The 17,103-nt window shown below is 37.5% G+C and overlaps 2 protein-coding genes across 7 annotated transcripts; one reads left to right on the top strand and one right to left on the bottom strand.

The window, feature by feature from the left end:
* The first annotated feature begins 5,381 nt into the window (after positions 1-5,381).
* On the top strand, positions 5,382-11,709 carry LOC110603663. Of its 4 annotated transcripts, XR_006349064.1 has the most exons (11): positions 5,382-6,513; positions 7,138-7,256; positions 7,593-7,695; positions 8,082-8,344; positions 8,424-8,555; positions 8,661-8,783; positions 8,887-9,015; positions 9,755-9,972; positions 10,065-10,218; positions 10,459-10,779; positions 11,177-11,709. XR_006349064.1 is itself a non-coding variant. In XM_021741483.2 (10 exons), exons 1-10 carry the CDS (start codon positions 6,294-6,296, stop codon positions 10,675-10,677), a joined length of 1,680 nt encoding a protein of 559 aa, XP_021597175.1. In that variant the 5' UTR covers positions 5,382-6,293; the 3' UTR covers positions 10,678-11,709. The 4 variants fall into 4 exon arrangements, 3 of the variants coding, with proteins under 3 accessions (XP_021597175.1, XP_021597177.1, XP_021597176.1); XM_021741483.2 differs by having other exon boundaries at positions 10,459-11,709; XM_021741484.2 differs by having other exon boundaries at positions 5,386-6,513; positions 7,165-7,256; positions 10,459-11,709.
* Positions 11,341-16,867, bottom strand: LOC110603664 (polyadenylate-binding protein-interacting protein 7). 3 transcript variants are annotated; one of them, XM_021741486.2, is made up of 6 exons: positions 16,588-16,861; positions 14,856-15,752; positions 13,527-13,980; positions 13,352-13,422; positions 12,674-12,798; positions 11,341-12,052 (listed from the first exon to the last, which is right to left on the bottom strand). In XM_021741486.2, exons 2-6 carry the CDS (start codon positions 15,657-15,659, stop codon positions 11,749-11,751), a joined length of 1,758 nt encoding a protein of 585 aa, XP_021597178.1. In that variant the 5' UTR covers positions 15,660-15,752; positions 16,588-16,861; the 3' UTR covers positions 11,341-11,748. The 3 variants fall into 3 exon arrangements, with proteins under 3 accessions (XP_021597178.1, XP_043808077.1, XP_043808076.1); XM_043952142.1 differs by lacking the exon at positions 12,674-12,798 and having other exon boundaries at positions 16,588-16,866; XM_043952141.1 differs by lacking the exon at positions 12,674-12,798 and having other exon boundaries at positions 13,352-13,980; positions 16,588-16,867.
* Between the last annotated feature and the right edge of the window lie 236 nt (positions 16,868-17,103).

Genomic DNA, 17,103 nt, shown 5'->3' with positions numbered 1-17,103 from the left:
GCTTGAAACATTGTTTTGTGACATGACCTGGTTTATCACAAAATTGGCATTTAATTCTACTCTTTGAGGTAGAAGAGTTGGTAGAGTTACCGGACCATGAGTTCGAAGAAGTTCCAGAAGTTGGAGATCGATTACCAGTTGGCGATCCAACTCTGTTCTTTGCAGTATAGGTAACTGTTGTGGGAGCAGCAGGGAAGCCAACGTCACGATTCAACTGACTTTCAAAATCAGTAAGTTTATCATGGAGATCATCAAAGGATATTGCTGAATCACGAGCGCGAATTGCTGCCGAAACTTCTTTATATTCGGCAGGTAACCCGTGAAGAACATGAAGAACTGTCTCATTCATGGTGACAGTAACACCAGCGGCAGCAAGAGTCGTAGTAATAGACTTAATTTTCTGAAGGAACTCAGTAATGGACATCGTCCCTTTCTTAGTTAGAAATAGAGACTCTCGAAGACTCATTATTCGAGCCTGAGATAGTTTTGCATAAGTTTTCTGGAGAGTATTCCAAACATCATAGGAGGTTTTCTCGCCAACCACATACGGAACAATATCCGGGGAGAGAGAGGCAATGATAGCACTGCGAAGGAGCTGATCTTGCCGAAATTGATAAGAACTTTTGTCTAGATCGATAGGAAGAGGAACTTCAACAAGCTTGAGAAAATCATATCCGATCAAAAGAGAATACCATTGAGTATGCCACGATTGGTAATTCGTGACAGTTAATTTGAGAGGAGCTTGAGCGGTGGCATTAATGGAAACAAGGTGAGTTTCAGTAGGATTGGTGAGTATAGTAGGAACGACAGACGGGGTAACCGAACTGTCTGCAGAGATGTCAGTCGGATTCGTCATAAAGACAAAACAGAAAGGAAACAGAAAATATAGGATCGGCAAAAAAAAAAAAACTTGCTGTTGAGCAGAAGGCTCTGATACCATAAGAATGCAGAAGAAGATATATTCTATTGATGTATATCTGTGGTTAAATACACAAATGCAAAGTCATCTAATCCTAAGAAAAAGGAATTTGATGTATATCTGCGTCTCATCATATGACACCAGACTTGGCCGCGCTTGATATTTCAGATGAGTATACGGGACCGGACAAGGTTACTGTAGGTAATGGTTCTGGTTTGTCTATTAAGCATATTGGGAATCGTTTTGTTTCTACTCCTCATGCTCAACTTAAATTGAATAACATTCTACATGTTCCTTCTATGCAAAATCAGTTGCTGTCTGTTAATCAGTTTGCTATTGATAATCATTGTTCTTTTAAATTTGACTCTGCTGGGTTTGTTGTGAAGCACAAGCCAAGTAAACAAGTATTGTTTAGAGGGCCAGCTGAAGATGGGGTATACAAGTTTTCGTTACCACTAGTTTCACAGAGAAGGGCTTTCAATTCCATTCGCAGTACTCCACCAGATTGGCACTCACGTTTGGGTCATCCTCAGCACTCAACTGTTTCTTTTATTATTTCTCAATTTCGTTTGTCTAGTTCTTCAATAAAGCAAACATCTCAACTTTGTGAGGCTTGTTGCTTAGGCAAACATACACAATTGTCTTTATCACCCACTGGTTCTGTTGCAACTAAGCCTTTTGAACTTGTACATGGGGATGTCTGGGGCCCAGCTCCTGAGTTCTCCTTTACTGGAGATCGCTATTTTGCATTATTTGTTGATGAATTTTCCCGCTTTTGTTGGCTGTTTCCAGTTAAAAGGAAGAGTGATGTCTATTCTGTGTTTGTTAAGTTTCACACACTGGTAGAGCGCCAATTTGATACTAAAATGCAAAGCTTCCAATCTGATTGGGGTGGGGAGTTCCGTTCTATTAATAAGGACTGGTAATTGAAAATTCTGCAAAATAATACGCAAAATAGAGGTGGACGGATGTCCAAGTCTCTGATGCCAGAGTGGCTGAGAAGTAGAAACAATATGGGCAATACTCTTCGGATGACCTCTTGACAGATTGGGCGGCCATTCATAAATACCGTTAACAGGCTTCCCTTTTGCTAGCAGCGCCCCCGTGTTCAAATCCTTCACAGCAAAAAGAAATGGGTTAAATGTCACCTCCACATTATTATCAACACATAACTTATACACAGAGATGAGATTCTTGTCAAGAGTAGGTACACATAAGACATCATTTAAACACAAAGGCTTAGATTGTGAAGCCAAATGAGCTGTCCCAACATGAGAAATTAAACAAGATGTACCATCCCCAAGAAGAACTGTATCATCCCCTTCATAAGTCGAATGGATAGCCAGATTGTTCAAGTCATCCACAACATGCTGATTGGCTCCTGAATCCATAACCCATCGTGGATCAGTATGTTGCCTATTATTGGTAACACAATTGACTAGTGGTTTCGAACCAACAGATGCAGAGTTCCTAGTATTGGAGGCATTATTGGATAGCCACGGCAACAACTTTTGGAGCTTGAAACATTGTTTTGTGACATGACCTGGTTTATCACAAAATTGGCATTTAATTCTACTCTTTGAGGTAGAAGAGTTGGTAGAGTTACCGGACCATGAGTTCGAAGAAGTTCCAGAAGTTGGAGATCGATTACCAGTTGGCGATCCAACTCTGTTCTTTGCAGTATAGTTAACTGTTGTGGGAGCAGCAGGGAAGCCAACGTCACGATTCAACTGACTTTCAAAATCAGTAAGTTTATCATGGAGATCATCAAAGGATATTGCTGAATCACGAGCGCGAATTGCTGCCGAAACTTCTTTATATTCGGCAGGTAACCCGTGAAGAACATGAAGAACTGTCTCATTCATGGTGACAGTAACACCAGCGGCAGCAAGAGTCGTAGTAATAGACTTAATTTTCTGAAGGAACTCAGTAATGGACATCGTCCCTTTCTTAGTTAGAAATAGAGACTCTCGAAGACTCATTATTCGAGCCTGAGATGGTTTTGCATAAGTTTTCTGGAGAGTATTCCAAACATCATAGGAGGTTTTCTCGCCAACCACATACGGAACAATATCCGGGGAGAGAGAGGCAATGATAGCACTGCGAAGGAGCTGATCTTGCCGAAATTGATAAGAACTTTTGTCTAGATCGATAGGAAGAGGAACTTCAACAAGCTTGAGAAAATCATATCCGATCAAAAGAGAATACCATTGAGTATGCCACGATTGATAATTCGTGACAGTTAATTTGAGAGGAGCTTGAGCGGTGGCATTAATGGAAACAAGGTGAGTTTCAGTAGGATTGGTGAGTATAGTAGGAACGACAGACGGGGTAACCGAACTGTCTGCAGAGATGTCAGTCGGATTCGTCATAAAGACAAAACAGAAAGGAAACAGAAAATATAGGATCGGCAAAAAAAAAAAAACTTGCTGTTGAGCAGAAGGCTCTGATACCATAAGAATGCAGAAGAAGATATATTCTATTGATGTATATCTGTGGTTAAATACACAAATGCAAAGTCATCTAATCCTAAGAAAAAGGAATTTGAAATACAGATGGTTACAACAGTTTACTATTTAAACTATGTTGTTATCTCCACATCTTTATCTAATATTAATCAGCATGCTGATGTAAAATCCGGATTAGTTCTGATTAATTGAATTAGTGAGATTCTGATATTGAAAAACATATTCTTAAGAAAATAGTAATCCTGAGTTTGCAGTTTCCTCTTATTTAAGGATTAAAATAAGGATATCAATATTCGAATTCTGGATGGAGTCCAAATTGGATATATCAATAGTTTAAGAAAAAAATATATCAACTAATGGATGATTTGAGCTTGAAAAGACAATGATTATCCCAATAATACCTTTCGTGTAGTTATAAAAGGGAGTTACCTTGCAGTACTGCAACACCAGTGATCTCATGTAACCCGAAAGCAAAACTCCACCCACCCTTGTATAGACTTCATGTGCAGAAAACAAAACTTTTTAGATTTAACTAATTCAAGTGAGAGCTATAAAAATATCAAATTCCTACAGACCACCAGCTAAAGGTTTCTCCTCCAAGCCAGTGACCCTGCCGAAAAGATAGCGTTATTTTGCACGAGCAATATTGGAATTCCTTTAAACTATAGAATTTTAAGCCAGTTGTTTGCTAACAAAAAGAGCCCAAGTGAGGACCACCGTAATTTATAGTTCTTAATTGTTACTAAACCTGATAGCTTCCACGATTCTCATTATGGGCCGCAATATTCTATTTAGAGTGTGATGAAGATTTCTCTCGTCCTTCATCAGAAAGAAAAAACATGACCCATAATTTTTTATATTGACTTACAAAATAAGATAAAATAATAAAAAAATCATCTGAGTGAAGAACTCTAACAACTCAAATTAGATCCAAAAAAAGTTCATCAGAAAAATAGGAGTCCAGCATTATAGATAGAAAGTGTTGGAAATAATATTGATTCGGTTTTAGAATTAAAATTAAAATGAGCTGCTTGAATTTATTTTAATATTGTAACTCAATTATTTTGATTGGTTAATTTTGCCTTGATTGTTATAGAAATTTTGTGTATTAAATTTTTTTATATCTGTTTTATATGACACTCCTATCAAAAATAAAATACACTTTTCATTATGATAAATTTTTTATGATGTTTAGTACTATAATAAATGTGAATTTTCTGAGGGATTTTAAATTATTGATATTCAAGTTAATTCGATATTGTGAATTTTTGAATTGGATCTCAGTCTAATTATATATATATATATATATATATATAAATTCCCCATTATATGTATATAGAACACACAAATATCTCCTTTGTCACATATCTACCTGTAAATCTTGCTGTCCTGTCTTCCAAAAGAAAATTTGAGCCATCCCTTCAAACCCATGAATTCAAATTTTAATTAATTTATATTTTACTGCAGTGCAATCTCTTGCAGGCTCTCGGACATGGTTATGTTCTGCAAGATATTGCAGACACTTTTAAAGAAAATGGCCCAATGGCCCCCCACCACTTGCAGGAAAAAAAAATGACAATAATTGCAAGCACTGATCATTTAGTGGCGGACTAATTTAGGATTGCATTTCAATTTAAATGTATACCTTTAGAGACAGAATAGACTTTTTCCATTTGTTTGAAAGATAAAATGCTGGGTTTATAAGTATTTTAACTATTTAAAATGTTATTGTAAAGTGTTATAAACAGAGAATTATAGAAAAAAAAATTCTGAATTTTACTTTTTTTAAGAAAAAAATTGATAAATGAAAGTAAAGGAGAGAAATATTTAATTATTATGATGTTGAAGAACTAATTTTAACAAAAATATTTTATTTGATATTTTTTATTTGATAAAATTTTATTAATACAGTGGATAATTTTACTTAAAAAAAAAAAAAAAAAAACATTTGCAGATCAGATAATGAGACCACAGAATTGCTAAATTCTCATCACCCAACTGCGTGAAGTTGTCTGAATGCGATCACCAATGAAGCCAAATGAAGGACCCTGTTTTTTGGGCGCGTTGCCTCAGGACATTTATGATTTCTCCAACTGGAAAATAAGCAGGAAAAGGAAACCAATTAGCTTGTAATTGATTGGGGACCCCGTGGGCGAGCCCGATCTCAGCGCCTCGTGTTCGCCTAAAAGCATTCCACTAGGCAGAATTTCCAAGTTCAAGAATGGCACCCTCGTAATTCCACGGCGCCCACTTGCCCATTTTGGTAGAGTAGCTTTCGAGGATTTCAGAGAAAGTATAAGCCACCGTAATTGCTTTGGCTCTGTCTTCCCTTTGAATTGAGCCCAATAAAGGAAAAGAAAAGCAGAGCCGTAGTAGTCGATTTGACAATCTGCAGAGCCACAGAGAATTGCAGTGTAGCATTAGCTTCAATTTAAAAAAAGAAAATGTCTTTTTCAACCTTTATGCGCAACCCAACAGGCAACAGAGGGGATCTCTCTTCAAAATTCTGAATTTGTCCATGTCTCTGGACATCAAAGTCCCATTATCTTTGATTCCTTTTCTCTTTAGCAATAAAATTCACATTCTTTTAGTCTTTAATCTCTAACCCTTTTGTTTTCTTCAGAGACAATAGAGTCTGATTCGCTGATTCTTACCTGCACTAGGCTTTCTTGTTAGCATTCTCTTTCATCACCGAGTTTTTAACCCACTTTTCATCTGACGATATTCATTACCTTGTAGTTATTAGCTATTTTTTGTTGGTCGAAAATTACTTGAGAAGCTTGCTTTCCCGCCCATTAATGTTTCTTTTTACCCTTTTCCAATGTTGAAGTCATGGAATTTTCACTGTTGGCTTTGAGTTGCCTGTGCGTTCAAACATTGTGAATCACAGATTTAAAGAGGTGATTATGGGCGGAGGTGGTGGGGGTGGTAAAGTGGAAGTGATCAGCAGCAAGGGGTGCTCAAGACTGTTTGTGGGATTCTCATCTTCAATCCCTTCTTTTCGAGGTTTGCAATCCTTCGAGCCAATGTCTCCAGCCACATCCTCTGCTGGGTCTGAGCCGTTGTTGGTTCGATCAAGCGGTCCATTTTCTGGTCTTGTTATATGTGTAACAGGCCTATCTAAAGGTATGTGATTTACAGCACCGAACATTTTCTTCTCTATTGATTGATGTAGATGTGTTCAAGACTTTGATTCTATCCTGCAAGTAGGGAAGGAACAAGGAAGAAAATTTTTTATTCTGTGCTGGAAATTGGCTCTGTTTGGTTGTCATCTTCCAGTTAACTTTGGCAATTTGTGCCTGTCCTTTCCTTCTTTTTAATTTCTCTGTTTATCAGACGGAATGATGTGCAGTTGAATGGCGTCATGGATGAGAACTGTATAGTTAGGATTCCTTTTCTGTCCTTTTTTTCTCTTTTTTTTCCTTTAATAGTTCAATTTAAGTGGTTGATAGAATTCGGGATTTGTTGCATTTCCTTTTTTGTTTCTTTTTTTTTTTTTTTTTTTTTGGCTTTTCCTTATTAAGTTTATGAAAAAAAAGCCAAAATTGCCTCAACTATACAGCAGGCTCAAAAATGCTAAATTTCATAGCTTACACTTAAATTTTTTTATAAATGATGAGCTTATTCGGAAATTTGGACAAAATTTTAAATTTGATACTTTTAGCTTATAGTTCAAGAGCAAATTTTGCTTTTTAGCCTTAAGTTTATTAAGGACTTTTACTGGTCTTTCTAGATTAGCTTAATTTGCAGTTATTCATGTTTCTGTTGCTTATGCAGAAGCAAGAAAGCAAGTCATGGATGCAACAGAGAGATTAGGTGGTCAATACAGCCCTAATTTGCATCCACAGTGTACCCATTTAGTCGTGCAGATATCCTTTAATTTCTTTCTTGGATGATTATTGATTTTATCATTTTTGTGATTTAGTATGGAAGTTTGGATAATATGAATGGATTAGTGCATTGGCTATACTGTGTATGAGAAGTAAAATTTGAATAATTTTCTGTTGGGTTGAGAAAAGAATTCGGAAACTTGAAACAAATGCAGAAGAGACCATATTATCAAGTTTCTTTCATTTACTTGTTGAACAGGTTTGATGCTTATTGATAAACTACAAGAAAGAAGAAATCTTTTAATCCTAAAACATACATTCAGCAAGGCTCCTATTACCAATGCAATTCTTTTGTCGTGCCTTAATACTAATTACAGCTTTGGTGGACGCAAGTTCGAGCATGCTTTGAAGCATGGATTAAAAAATGGTCTCTTTGTTGTTACACTTGGATGGTTTGTGGACAGTGTCAGGCGAAATGGTATGTGTTAGCTGCTTGTTTGTTTCAGTACGATCAATGCTTTTCCCTAGTAATAAAAGTCTCTCCAATCTGAACTGGCCTGGCTGCAGACACCCATTTCTCCTGCAACTTCATTTTTTTTAGGAAAAATTACTATTTAGTCCTTATAGTATGGGGAAACTCACTAGTTAAGTCTTCGGTTTTGAAAAATACATTAAAATGTCCCTGACTTCTGCAAGTACTTAGTTGGTTATACCTTAGTTGTTTATCAGTATATTCAAAATTAACGGAGAGACCAAGTACTTAGTCTACTACTTAGTCTCTCTGTTAATTGAATAAGGAAATAATACGAGCGAAAGATTTTTTGCCTTTAGCTACTTACTAAATCTAGTTCTCACCAATTGCAGTGAGGTTAAGTGAATCACTCTACTGTGTCAAGAGTGTTGGAGGAAATGATGTGCACTTGGATGACTTAAATCGACGTGTCAGTTCCAGTGGAACTGAAAATTCCTGTCTTCCTGTTGGTTTTAATGATGCCAAGCAATTTGAAATGACTGAAGGACAGCATAAGCGATCATCTGGAAGAAGTTCTAATAGAAGTATTGAACCAACTTTGTCTGGTAATTCCATTTATGTTGATTCAGACATTTCAGATGACCTGAGGAATAAGGTATGTTGAATTTCTTTATAAATAGATTTGTTTTTGTAGTGGTTTGGTTCAAGCAACTCCTAACCCACTTGCTTAATAGGTTTACGAGGCAGCTTCTGGAGAAGGTGCCACATTTTTGGATCGATGGTTTGTTGGCTGCAGTGCAAGTCATGTAGTATGTGAAGGGGCTTCTACCCAAAGATATCTTGGCCACTCTAACCACCTTGTAACTGTGAGCGCTTCTGCATCATTTTCTAGTATATAATCTTATATGAACAAGATTTCTGCATTTTGTCTTCCAAAAGTGCTTATTCTTTTAGCAAATGATGTGTTCCAGCCACATTGGGTACTAAAAACAGCTAAAGAGAAACACGCCCAGAGGCTTGTTCAGATGTCTGCTGACTTGGCCAGACAGGTTGGAGTGATGCTTGAAGATTTTCAAAATGGCATTGCAGGGCAGGTACCTTATCAGCACATTCAGTCATTTAATGGTTTGTCGATAGGATCATTCGGATTTGATGAATTGCATGTTTACCATCTTTAATATTGAAACATTTTTAAAGGAAATAAATGGTGGAAATGCCTCTCAAGATGCTCAGAGTTGGAGGAATAAAGCAAGCTTTGGAGAAAGGCAACAAATTGTGAATTTTGCTAAAAATGGGGTTAGAAGTCGCCGTGGTCGTCGAATGCAGGTTAGTGATTATTCCTTGTTCTGTGATTGTTTTCTTCTCATATTTGATTATTTTGGCCTTATGAACTTTTCTTTCTTTCTTTTAAAGTTTCCTCCCCATATTTGCCTTCAGTGTTTAAGACACCCAGTTTTCCTTTATTTTTATCTACTCACACCATAAAGCATATTTTATTGTAATTGAATCTGACTTAATTTTAACTATTTGGAATTAGGACACTGGCACTTGCCATTATATAAATCTTGCTGATTGAAATTTCTTAGATGGCCATCGCCTGGGAAAAGGCTATCTTAGTTCTTGTCTTGCTAAGTTAAGGGCGTGCCCTTCAGTTTTGTTGCTTGAACCGACTGCTCAAAAGAAATAGAAATAAGGACAATTTTCAGGGCAGTGCTTAAAGTATTGGTCAACCAAGCACTGCTCTTTGTATTCAAGTCTCTGGAGTGGTCTTGTCATTCAAAATACCAAAGGATTGGACCATGAGCATATAGAAACTATGGATATGATAATCAAATAATGAATTTTCTATTGAAAATTCCCTAAGCATGACACGTTATAAGGGTCCTTGCTTTCTTCATACTTGCTGAGTGATTGATAGCAAATTGGCAATGCAAAGTGGTGAAACCTTGCAAATTTGTCACTCCTTTTTTAAGAGCGTATATTTGGGAAGGTTCATCTGGCTTAATATTGAACGTGTTCTATTACTTGTGTTGGTGCTCCTGTGAATTTCTGTTGATTCTTACAGACCTGTCAAACCCCAATTCGTCCAATAACCCCAAGCAGCCTTCTGGATTCAATCTGCTGGTCAATATCTGAGCCATCTTCAACTGCTTCTATTTACACAGACTCTTTAAGTTGTGATGATGTTAGTGAACATCATACATCTGTTTTCTATGATGCAAAGGGTGACAACAAGGATTCCGAAGCTTCCTTTGCAAACCCAACAAGGCCGCTTACAGAAAGGTTCTTTCTCTCTCTCTCTCTCTCTCTAATCTACTTGGATTCTCTAAATAGTTTTTGGTCGTAATTCCTACTGTTGTATATTTTCTTTGCAGTGAGAAAACTGAGTTGATATTTAAGAACCACTTTCTGACCATACTGTTTCCCATTGACCGGTTTTCTGAAATGGGACCTTCTTCAAGAACCTTTTTCAGTGAAAATGGTTTCACATGTTTGCAAGTGTTAGATCACATATATGCATTTTATCAGGTAATGATTCAATATGTGCCTTTCGCTGCCAAATGTTTCATATTATGTGTAATATTGCATATGCATCTGGCCTTTTATTCAGACTCTTTCACGAGTTATGAGTGAGCATGTGGACTATCTAATATTAGAACACAAGTAGCATTGATACAAATATATCCGACTCGGAGCAGCTGCTAGACTTTTTTCCAGTCGGTAATCTTACCAAATTCCTTGAAAAATGTCACTTCATGCACAATGCAGGAGAATATGTCAGCTTCAGAAATAGAAGCTGCAATTCACACTGATTCAAGGCATGCTGATCAGCTTCGATCTGTGTACTCCAGTAAAGAAACGGCCGAGCTTGGTTATGTGATTTTCAAACGTATCGACTTCTTAGGAAGCTGCAGGAGTTTCGAAATGTTAAAGCGTGTTGCTGGGGACAACAATAGTAACGTATATGAACTTTTGATTAGAGCCTGACCTGATGTTTCAGAGATGTTTGTTAGAAAGCCGTTAGCTTGAAGACAAGAAATACAAATTTTTAACATGCGAGTACACAATTTTCCAAAGGATGAAATGCAGGTTTATAGTCTTCTCTTTTTTTAAAAAAAAAAAGAAAAAAAAGAAAAAATTCCCCCCATGAATATACAGATATCATATTCATATATCCTTTGAAGTGTCCATGAGGAACAGCAAAGAAAGAAGTGCTCTTTTTTGCACAGGCACTTCCTGTATTTTCCGTTTTGTTATAATATTTTCCGTTTAATTTATGAACATATCAATGAACTAACTTTTGACCTCTTGCCGAGTTCCGATTGGAAATAACACATGCTTATATTTATCATATCTGGGTTGTGTCTGAATCAGTCGGTTATGATTACGTTGCAGTTAAATTGAATTATAGTTATTTAAGATTAAATTACCGAGTTACTCGTAATCGGTCTGCTAAAAGCTACTAATGCATTCCGTTCAATGATAGGCTCTACTGATGTGCAGCGTTTGGCTCTGAAGAAACAGAAATCGTCTCGCACCTGTAACCTCACGTCCATCCAGCAGACATGCCTTCCCCGGAGCACATAAATACTCCGGGGCAACACTATCTGAGATGGGTTTCTAGAGTAACAACATTCTGCTACATTGTCATGCTTGATGAATTGTACTATCATGTAATTCAATTCTGTCAGTTATATCTGAAGAAAAAAGAAAAAAAAGGAATGTAACAAAAAATAAGGTACAAAATTAACAAAATGCAAAAACATCGGCTGATGTAGGGTCCCCTGATGGCTCCCGAAAGTAATGCTACTGTCAACCGGTTAAACCTTAATGGTACACTTCTACTTCATTTTCTTAAACCCTTCCCCTCCCTAACTTTTTGATTTTTTTCTCTCTTTTCCTTTTTCTTTTTCTTTCCATTTTTCAAGGCTTTCAACTACTTCTGTCTTCCATTTCTTCTCATGTACAGATACAAGAATAATTTCATGACTACAACTCTGGATGGATTTTGCATTATGTTAAAAAACTCCTATACCTCGCATAGTCTAGTCTTTTGGCTCAATAGATCACGACTCGAAGCAGACCTGGCTGCGGTTCAGTGTAGTCAAGACCCTCTTCTTCAAGCAGGTATTGCTGGACAGCAATTGGAAGTCTGGCTGGAGTGCGCAAACCCCTGGTGTGATGACCTGTCCCAACGCATATATAAACCTGCAGACGGTGCTCTGCCGCACGTGCTGTGCTCCTCAGAACACTCAGTTCGTGTTTCAGCACATGGATGGCTTCACTTACATGTAGACCATGAAGGTCTATCATCCGCTCATGTCCCCTCCCATCCACCTGCAACTCTGGGCCAGCTGGGTTCCTGGAAGACAAGAAAGAAAAGGTTAATGGTCACAACGAGAAAACAAAATCAACTAGCATATCCAAATAAAACCACCAAACAGTTCTTTGGGGGAAAAAATCAAAAAACTTTTGGAACTAATACACAGTAACCCCGGAATATCTGCATTAAAATTCATTGTATGCAGTAGAAACATAATCATTTCACAGATGTGCATCCATCTCGCTAATAATATTAAAAACATGCCATATCATCTTGGAAATTCAACTGTGGTCTTTTTCTGCCGTTCACAACTGAATGCCTCTAAAGCTCCATGCGCAAAATGCCAAGAGTTGAGTAGTTGTAGAAGACCAAGAAAGAACAAATGAAAGCATTGGGGAAAAACAAGGGCAAGGAAGAAAGGAAGCAAGTAACTAATGAAGGATTTCCACCTTAAAAAGTATTGTATTATTCTGTATAGTGAGAAAACGACACTTGCAAATACCATTAAAAAATAAACTAAAATGACAATCACCATTTCAATACAGCAATTTCTTAACAGGAAAGAGTAATGATGCTTTAAAGAAGCAATCAGTTACAATAAGCCAGACATTCCAGCCTGTCAAGGCCAAGATCAATTCAGAAAAACACGAATTAACAAACCTCATGCGATAAATAGATTCATGTGCCTTCCCATGAGCTGCTTTCATATGCATATTGTGCAGCTGCCCCTTCACACTCAATTCCTTGGCTAGAGCCTTATTTCCAATGAGGTATGCTTGCCGTGCCTGTTTGAAGATATAAAAACCATTTGATCTATTCAATGAAACATTTACTTTACACTGTCACATTATTTGACCATAAATAGTTTGAAGGATTGGAGCAGACTCACATATATGGTTTAGATCAGCAGTCAGCAAAATTGTAGGGCAAAATTGCGCACATGACCTAATAGGAAATTACTATAGCAGTGGCACAGGGTTCACATAATGGAGAGCAGGCTAATCAGTTTAATACATGCTCATCTAGCATGTTTTAGAAAGACGGCTTGCCAGCCATACCAAACTGTAGCTTGTTCTAAATTCAGTTATTTAATACCAATCTGTAGCTTTCTCTAATGAAGAACAATTTACTAGAGAAAAGAGTACAGGCAATGTAGAGGTCATTTACACAAACTCAAATCACCCAGCCTTATATAAAGCATGAATTCTGAATTACTACCAAAAGGTAAGTACCTCCGAACGAAAACATGTGATTCACGTTGACTCGAGTATATTATCATTAATATATCAGGTAACCAAAGTTCCAAACAGCACACTCCTATCAAATTTTGATGATTACCTGTTCAAAGTAGGCATTCCGTAACCGCGCATGATCACGAGCTTCTTCCCGCAAATCTGAATACATATTTCCTGCCATCCAACAATTTTAAAGCAGATATACATGCAAAATGCATTTGTCCCACAGATAAAAGGTGCATAAATGCAAGTAGCTTTGTTGGAGTGAGGAACATTACCCACTGCTTCTCCAGTTTCAAGCCAGACAGGAGCTGCTCGAGCTGAACCACGATTTTGCATTCTATCAGCATAAGCAGCTCTCCCATTCCCACTACCATATGAGCTAGCTAAAACATGGGAACTTCTGCTTGAGCCAACTGAGGAATCAGCAGAACCATTTCTGTCATACTTCCACATGCCAGAATCCTGTGATGCCAACTTCCTGACAGCTGAAGCAAAATCTATTCCACCACCTCTAGACGGAGTGGAAGAACTAGACTTAAATAAAAGAATGTTCTCTTTGTCAGAAGATCGATAAGGATTGCTGCTTTGCTGAAGATCATCTCCAGCATATTTTGAAGCACCATTCTGACCATCTTGTGCAGGAAGTGCTGGAAAGTCCAGGGCACTCAGATTGGGAGCTGAATACGTCTTTGAGTTCATATTCTGACTAAAACCACCATCAACTTGAAGCTACAGTTTAAGACAGCATCCAAATTGTAAATATTTACTGGCACAGATATATAGGAAGAAAAATAAAATAATGAACTACAGAATCAGTAATGAAGAGAATTGCAATTTCTAGTGTAATGCAACTTAATGTGACTCTTACGACCAAGTTCCTTCAAACATGTCAAAACCCAATGCATGCAGCTAGTAAAGCAGACATTTAAAAGCAAAAGAAGAGGTTAAAACACGAATGAAAGGGCAGAAACAAAACAGAATCAGTAACCCCCAGTTATCAGGCCTCAACCTCTTAAGAATTGGAGGCTACACATAAGGATTACAGTCGAATTTTAGGGGAGCCAGACTACTCTGCCAAAGTAAGGCATAAAAGGCATTGCTCACACAGTTAGCATCCAACCCAACATCTTCAATTGCTATTCTACAGACTTTCAGCAACAGCACTGTTTCTTGTGGTATTTGTTACAATAGACAAAGAAAGGAATGTAAATCAGATTTAGATAATAAATTGCATTGGCTTTGGAAGAGCTATATAGAAGATTATTTTGATTAATATAGGGCATTGTTATCAGCCTTCAGGTATTACTCTATTGAACAAGGTCCCCACAAAACCTAAGAATGCTAAGCTCTTTAACTCTCAAAAATTATTTTCAATGATTTAATTCTAGAGGAAAGCAAAAATAGCTTGCATAATGAAGAGTGAATTTCCCAGAGTCTGACAATCGGTTGCTAGGAAAACTACTGAACACCTGAAGGTTTGACCAGCAGATGCAATTAAAAGGACTTCAAATATTTGACAACAATACTTGATTTGCTTCAGGCTGCAAGATAAATAAAAGCATATTAGATTAAGGGCAAATTTACTAGTGAAGAAAAGAGCTTACCTCTAGTTGAGTAAGCATCTCAATAGTGAGATTTAAGTCGCATCCATTAGCAAAATAGACTTCTGCAAGGCTTTCGGCGGCAAATCCAGGGAACTGTGAAGCCAAAAACTCCAAAGGATTCATGTCAGTATCATCAACTATTGCATGCTCGCCTAACATGTCATTCATGAATCCAGGTCTTGAATTCCCATTGTATGGATGTCCAGGTACCTCCCTAACATTGCCAAGAAGCTGATCACTGCTAATAATTTGCTTGTCCCAGGGCTTAGTGGGCAAATTCAAATAACTAGCTGAAGTAGGATCTTCTCCATAAGAATTAGCAACAAATCTCATCTTTTCACTGAAGCTGCTACCATTAATATGCCGTGGGGATGGTTCTTGTTGCTCGGGCAATATGTATCCACTGCCTAAAGAAACAGGGAATTTTGTAACTTCACTGCTGTCATTTAAAGACAAGCCTGCTATAGAGATGCCTCCAAATGCTTGAGATTCATCTTCGCCCATGACCTTGAAGTCAGGAGTTATATCATCAGGAAGCTGGTGGCGCCAGAATTGATGGGCCTCATCATCAGAAGCATTAGAAACAGATGACTCCGATCGGTCAAGCACTGCTTTCCCTACGGTCCCAGAAGCAGCAAATCTTGCTGTAGCAGCTGCCGTGTTTGATGCACTTCCAGACGGTGAAGATGATGATCTGAGGGAGAAGGGAATAAACTCTGCTGCATTGGGATTCAAAGCCGTTGCCTTGTTTGGAATATTCAGCTGTGTATTGTTGGTTTGAGACCCTTTCTTTGATAAGCTCATTTCTATACCAAAATGGAAACAAAAGAGACTACATGCATATAAAGACACTGACAGAAAGAGTAACCTTGAGCTGCAGCAAGACTTATCCAAAACCTGCAAAACGGTTTCAATAGCTTATACTAAACAGCCAAACAGACCAATGAGCTATACTCCAAGACATGCTCACATGCATAGAGTCCAGTCCATGCTACAAATGACCTCAACAACCTTATCTCAATGACACTCATTTCAGACGCTCTATTATAAATGTGTTGGAAGAATTTATGCATCAACTTCAACAACATACACAACGCCATCCATACTTATTTACGCTAAACAAGCACAAAAAGGTTGACTAACATTTAACAAATGAGCCTTAATTATAGCATAAAAAGACACTTCCAATTATTCCATTGAAGATGAGCAAACGACCTCAACTGGATACCGTTACAGAAGAAGTCAAGCACAAAAAACAGTAATACCCAAATCAAAACATTACAACTTAAGAAAACACAAGGCTAATTGCATTGAATATGAGTGAATTGCGCGAAGTAAAGAAATACCCATAATCCACGAATTAATGGTATTTACCCTCCACTCCACCCCCCCCCCCCCTCAAAAAAATAGAAGAAATTAAATAGCTATATTTCCAACAAAGAAAGTAAAGCAACAAAATCCCCATAAAAAAAATTAAAAACCCTGAGAAGTAAATAAAAAAGACCGGATTTTGCACAAAATCTGAGAAAACCAACCCCTATGAATAACTAAAACAATCAAAAGAGCAAGAGAGTACAAACAGAAGAAGAAGCTCGCTTTATCCAGGCAATCGATTGACAGAGATCTCAAAGAAAACAACATAAACCAAAAAGTCAAAACCATCTTAAGAAAAAGAAAAAAAACAAGAAATTGGTATGAAAACAAAGAAGATCTAAAAGGGAGAGTAATATACCTTTGCGAACCAAATCAAATGGATCCATAGCAGAAGATAGAGGGCGAGATCGGAGAAGATAGAAAAAAAGGAAAAGATAAGATGAAAAGGGTAAAGAGAGAATAGTGAAGTTGATCAAGTGTTGGGGATATGGAGCTAAAGGGTATAGAGAATGGATATCTGTGTGGGAAGAGAGCTTTGTGGATTGCAAAATTCTTTGCTTTTTCTTGCTTTCTGGCTCTGGTGAGCGTTGTTAGAGAAACCCCTTTTGGGTATACAGCCACCACAGAAATATAAAAAGAAGACACCCAACCCAACCCCTCGCCACTCGATTTGACCCCTACCCCCTCTCTCTCTCTCTCTCTCTCTCTCTCTCTCTCTTCTCTGAGATAATTCCTTATTATTTAATTAATTAACTCTGTAATAGTTGGGATTTGAGGAAAAGGAGAAAGCAACGCAGACGCCGATGCCCTTCGGCCTTCTCAGTCTTTCCAGTTTTTTTAACGAAACAAAGTAAAAAAAATATTATTTGATGTT

Source organism: Manihot esculenta, chromosome 16 (genome assembly GCF_001659605.2).
Source record: "Manihot esculenta cultivar AM560-2 chromosome 16, M.esculenta_v8, whole genome shotgun sequence".
In the NCBI taxonomy this organism is placed as follows: Eukaryota; Viridiplantae; Streptophyta; class Magnoliopsida; order Malpighiales; family Euphorbiaceae; genus Manihot; species Manihot esculenta.
This window is presented reverse-complemented; position numbering and strand designations above follow the sequence as displayed.